Source organism: Phaethon aethereus, assembly GCF_964289735.1.
Source record: "Phaethon aethereus genome assembly, chromosome: 1".
Lineage (NCBI taxonomy): Eukaryota > Metazoa > Chordata > Aves > Phaethontiformes > Phaethontidae > Phaethon > Phaethon aethereus.
Window position 1 is genome coordinate 199762278 of NC_138575.1, and position 5849 is coordinate 199768126.

Below are 5849 nucleotides of genomic sequence, written 5' to 3' on the forward strand. Positions count from 1 at the left end.
TCCCTGCCCCAGTGAGCCCCTCGGTGCCCGCTGGCTTAGGGCTGAAGAAAGTGCCAGGGCAAAACAAGCTGGCAGCCAGCGGGCTCCTCCTGCGCTTCGCCTCTCAGCTCAGGGTCGCATGGGCTGAAAAATTCTGGGTGAAGGGAAACCTGTGCCAGCTGGGGCAAATTCTGACAAACAGCTTAAATGCCTAATTTATGTACCTGTACCCAAAAGTGTTATCCAGAACGCCCCAGCTCAGCTGCTGCCTGAGACTGGAGGCAGGCCAGAGCAGCCCTCCCTCCCTGCCGTGGGCGCGCTTTAGCCGGTGGCATTCCCCATGACATCCCTGAGGGGCCTAATCCTGCTCCCAATATGCAGCCGAGCCAGCTCGACAGCGTGGGGAGAGGGTGGGAGGGTTCGCATCTCCACCAGAACATGGGTGCCTACGTAATGAGGGGCACCTCTTTAGTCTCTCCCCATAGGAGAGAGATGGGGAAAATCACCGTATTTATCCTCAGTCTTCACCGGCAAGTGCTCAAGCCACACTGCCCAAGTCATAGGAGGCAAAGGCAGGGACTGGGAGAATGAATAACCACCCACTGTAGGAGAAGATCAGGTTCAAGACCTTCTGAGGAACCTGAAGGTACACAAGTCCATGGGACTTGATGAGATGCATCCACAGGTCCTGAGGGAACTGACAGAGGAAGTTGCTAAGCCACTACTCATCACATTTGAGAAGTCATGGCAGTTCAGTGAAGTTCACGCTGGCTGGAAAAGGGGAAACATGACTCCCATTTTTAAAAAGGGAAAAAAGGAAGACCCAGGGAACTACAGGCCAATCAGTCTCACCTCTGTGCCCGGCAAGATCATGGAGCAGATTCTTCTGGAAACTATGCTAAGGCATGTGGAAAATGAGGTGATTGGTGACAGCCAACATGGCTTCACTAAGGGCAAATCATGCTTGACAAACTTGGTGGCTTTCTACAATGGGGTTACAGCGTTGGTGGATAAGGGAAGAGCAACTGACGTCATCTACCTGGACTTGCGCAAAACATTTGATGCTGTCCCACATGACATCCTCATGTCTAAATTTGAGAGACATTGATTTGATGGATGAGTCACTCAGTAATTGGCTGGATGGTCACATTCAGAATTACGGAATCACAGAATCATTAAGGTTGGAAAGGACCTTTAAGATCAACAAGTCCAACCATCAATCCAACACCACCATGCTCACTAAACCACGTCCTGAATTGCCACGTCCACACATTTTTTGAGTACTTCCAGGGGTGGTGACTCCACCACCTCCCTGGGCAGCCTGTTCCAATGTTTCATGACTCTCTCAGTAAAGAAATTTTTCCTAATATTGAGTTTAAACCTCCCCTGACACAACTTAAGGCCATTTCCTCTCGTTCTATCACTTGTTACTTGGGAGAAGAGACCAACACAATTCAAAGAGTTGTAGTCAATGGCTCGATGTCCAAGTGGAGACCAAGTGGCGTTCCTCAGGGGTCCAGCATTGTTCAACATCTTTGTCAGTGACATGGACAGTGGGATTGAGTGCACCCTCAGCAAGTTTGCCAACAACACCAATCTGAGAGGTGCAGTTGACATGCTGGAGGGCAGGGATGCCATCCTGAGGGACCTGGACAGGCTTGAGAGGTGGGCCTGTGTGAACCTCATGAAGTTCAACAACGCCAAGTGCAGGGTCTTGCACATAGGTCAGGGCAATCCTGAGTGCAAACATAGGCTAGGCAGAGAATGGATTGAGAGCAGCCCTGCCAAGAAGACTTGGGGGTACTGGTGGATGAAAAGCTGGACACGAGCTGGCGATGTGCACTTGCAGCCTAAAAGGCCAACGATATCCCAGGCTGCATCCAAAGCAGCATGGCCAGCACATTGAGGGAGGTGATTCTGCCCCTCTACTCCGCCCTGGTGAGACCCCACCTGGAGTCTTGCATCCAGCTCTGGGGGCCCCAATGTAAGAAGGACATGGACCTGTTGGAGCAGGTCCAGATGAGGGCCACAAAGATCATCAAAGGGCTGGAGCATCTCTCCTATGAGTACAGGCTGAGACAGTTGGGGTGGTTCATCCTGGAGAAGAGAAGGCTCCGGGGAGACCTTGTTGCAGCCTTCCAGTGCCTGAAGGGAGCCTACAAGAAAGCTGGAACAAGGGCTTGTAGTGGTAGGACAAGGTGTAGTGGCTTTAAGCTGAAAGAGGGTAAATTTAGATTAACTCTAAGGGAGAAATTCTTTACAGTGAGGGTGATGAGGCACTGGTGCAGGTTGCCCAGAGAAGTTGTGGATGCCCCATCCCTGGAAGTGTTCAAGGCCAGGCTGGATGGGGCTTTGAGCAACCTGGTCTGGTGGACGGTCCCTGTCCATGGCAGGGGGCTTGGAACTAGATGATCTTTAAGATCTGTTCCAACCCAAATGATTCTATGATTTTATTTCCCAAGACAAAAGCTACAGTTTAAAACATTACCAAAACTGTATCACAGTGGTAATTTGTCTTGGAAACAATTTGTTATCCCTGATTTCAGGACAGTGAAATGCTGCATAAATATCCCACTTGTGATTTTTTCAAACTCACCTTCAAACTTCCCTATGAATGTGTGGCGAGTTTGAGTCTGCCGGCGATGTGCTCATTCTCATCAACCCTGTTCCTCTGCTTCTCTCAGCCCCCAGCCCAGAGCCCTGGGCCTGGCAGAGCAACTCTCACAGTGAAGAAATATTTAAACTGTGTTTAAACAGTACTTTAATTTGTCCAGGCTGCCACCGTGCTTTTACGCTTCCATTAATTCAAGAGCTTTGGTTCCAGTTTGCAGTTCCGGTTTCAGTCTGGTCCTGCAGGTCTGGAGCTGCCTCCCTTTGTCTCTCCTGCTGCCTTGGGCAGGGCAGCACAGGGCCTTCAGAGAGGAGATACAGAGGTAACGTGCCTCGGCTGACGCTGTGCGTGTGGCCCTGGATGGGGAATAGCACTGCTGGCATCCCACACCCCTACCCAGCGCTAAAAAGGCCTCCAGTGCTTCCTTGCAGAGCACCCTCTTGCTCAGACACCCTTCCCTCAATTACCACCATCAGGTAGACTTTCATGTGCAGATCAGGAGTGGAGGCGTCCCAGAAAGTCTGAAGTCCCAGGGGTCAGAAACAACAGATACTGCATACTAACTACAAGGGACTTAGGCAGCAGTTACCTGCCTTTCTTGACAAAGGCAAGAAGAAAAGGGTCTTTGGACTTAACCTATGAAAATAAAATAATAAAAAAAGAAAAGCTTACTGGAGTTGCACGTGAGCCAGAACAGCAACCTAAAAGGCCAACCATATCCCAGGCTGCATCCAAAGCACCATGGCCAGCACATTGAGGGAGGTGATTTTTTCACCTGTACAGATTACTTCACTTCCACACTTTCTACTCAGTATGGAGCAGAACTTTATTTTTTACCAACACAATGCACATACTTCAGAGGCATATTTGAAGTGCAAAACCCATGTTCCATACTTAGACATCCAGCAAACAGTTAACAAAAAACATTCCAATATGGTGTAGAGCTTATGTGAAATAAGAGTGAGAAGTCTAACCTGCTTCCAACAGCTACAAAATTGCCCTGGGGAAGACAAAGATGTGATTCCTTTTAAATGTAGCTATTTTCTGTTAAGGGAACCTACGCATCTGTCCTTCCTATCACACATCTCCAGAGAAAGCAACAGCCATCCCACACACTCCTCTGCTGCGGATTGCTCAGCACTTTGTCCTGTGGTAATCTGTAGGAGAAACTCAATCCTCCTGTTTAGTGCTTTAGGCTCAAAAGATTAATTCTGCGGGATAGATCTCTAAAGCACGTCAGAAATTGGAACTCATTCGTAACGGCTTATCATCATTCAGGTGAGTACAGGTGCAAGCGAAACAGCAGTCACTGAGGGAGAACAGAGATCCTATTATAATCAGAATGCTTACAAACAGTTTTATATTTTCATGTTTAATAAAGCTTTTTTTTCCCTCCTCTCCATATAAACCTTTCTATCAAAGGCTTTCCAAGTGTTTTGTAAAGGCAAATGAGTGTTACATCATTCCCATTTTACAAACAGGAAACTGAGGCCCAAAAAAAGTAATTTGAGCAGAGTAAAACAGCAAATCCCAGCCCAAAACAGAAACGGAATCAAAACCTCCTGGCAAAAATCCCTTTCTCCAACCACCTCTATGTAGTTGCTATGGAGCATTTTTTTGTGTGTGTAAAAATAACCCAACCAGTCAAACAAGAGAGAACGGCAAGGAAATCGCAAGCTTCAACATACTTACTTCCATACTGCTGGCATTAGTACAAAAATAAAGATTTTTCTTAACTAGTTTACAAAAATAAAGTCTATTGAGTCACACAGGATCTCATTGGTGGGGGGGGATTATTTGACTTTGGAAGACAAAGCCTGTTTGAAACGTCTCTTTAGATCTTGCATGTTGGGAGATTTGGGCCGAGGGATGATGGACGACCGCCTCCTGTCCGTGCTGCCGGCGTGCTGTAGTTTGCTGACCTCCTTGCAAAGATACTGGAAAACATCCCAGACACCTTGGGAGTCGTCACTCGTGGAGATTTCCAAGAACAGGCTGCCCAGTTCATTTGCCAGCTGTAGTCCCTCTTTTGCCTGTACTTGCCTGGCATGGAGGAGGTCTGCTTTGTTCCCCACGATAATGATGGGAGTCCTGGCATCTGGGTGGACCTTGCGTATGTGCTGGTAGAGAGGTGGGACTGACTGGTAGCTGCTGTAATCTGTGATGGAGTAGACCAGGAGGAAGCCCTCTGCCCACTTCACACACCTGGACAGGGAGTCCAGCACCTGGACACAGTCTTCCTGCACCTGCGGTACGACAGAGAGCACAAATTTGGCATCGGGTTGTGACAGAGCCTGTATCATTATCTATGATAATAGATAATGTTAAACAGGTTAAATGGGTCCCGAGGGAAGCCTAAGCTCTGTCTTAGGAGACTAAGCCTGGCCTTGTAGGAAGCTGGAGCTCAAAGCTGAGCCTTGAGGTGGCAGCAAAGAACCGATCGATCCGAAGCATCTCCGTACCTGGATGCACCCCGGTGTGTCTTGAATCTGCACGGCAACGTGCTCCCCCTCCAGACGGACCAGCCGGGAGTAGAGGTTGCCTGGGGGGCAGAGAGCCGTCAGGCGCCAGCGCGGCCGCGGGGGTCCCCGCCGCGCCCCGCGCCCGCCGCCTCACCTGTGTTGGGCTCGTAGTCCCCGATGAACCGCTTCGTCAGGAACCGCACGATCATGGCTGAAACACAGAGCGGACGGGTTAGGCGGGACGGACAGGGGACAGACAGCCCCGCGCCCCTCTCCCCGCACTCACCGCTCTTGCCGACGCCGCGGGCGCCCAGCACCGCCAGCCGGACCTGGGCGCCGGGCGGCCCCGGGGCGCACTCGGCGATGGGCGCCAGCAGGCAGGACTGGGACATGCTCGGCAGGCGCATGGGCGGGGCGGCCCGCGGCCGGACGGCTCGGGTCTGGGCTGGGCTGGGCTGGGCTCGGCTCAGCGCGCCGGGCGCAGGCGGCCGCCAGCGCCTTTTAAAGGCTCCGCCGGCAGCGCCGTGCGCGGGGCCGCCCTGCAGCGTGCGCGCAGCGCCGGGCGCCCATTGGCTGTACCGCCCCCCCGTACCGCCCCCTGCTGTACCGCCCCGCGGGCACGCCGCGGCCGTCCAAGTCCCGGCTGTGCCCGCCCCCGCCTGTCCCCTCTCCCCCATCCCCAGGGCGTGGGGTGGTCCCTGGTGGGTGCAGGTGCCAGCGGTGTCGGGGCAGCACTCCGCAGCACCCTGCCGTGCACCACCGCCGCCCAGGCAGGCAGGCAGCGGCGCAAGTCTCCC

The 5849-nt window shown here is 52.2% G+C and overlaps 1 protein-coding gene across 1 annotated transcript; it reads right to left on the bottom strand.

Annotated features, from left to right (window-relative positions):
• Positions 1-4261: 4261 nt before the first annotated feature.
• On the bottom strand, positions 4262-5459 carry RASL11A (RAS like family 11 member A; the record flags this gene model as incomplete). Its single annotated transcript, XM_081998172.1, has 3 exons — positions 4262-4836; positions 5053-5132; positions 5207-5459. The coding sequence occupies 3 exons, from the start codon at positions 5457-5459 to the stop codon at positions 4384-4386; spliced, it is 786 nt and encodes a 261-aa protein (XP_081854298.1). The 3' UTR covers positions 4262-4383.
• Positions 5460-5849: the final 390 nt, after the last annotated feature.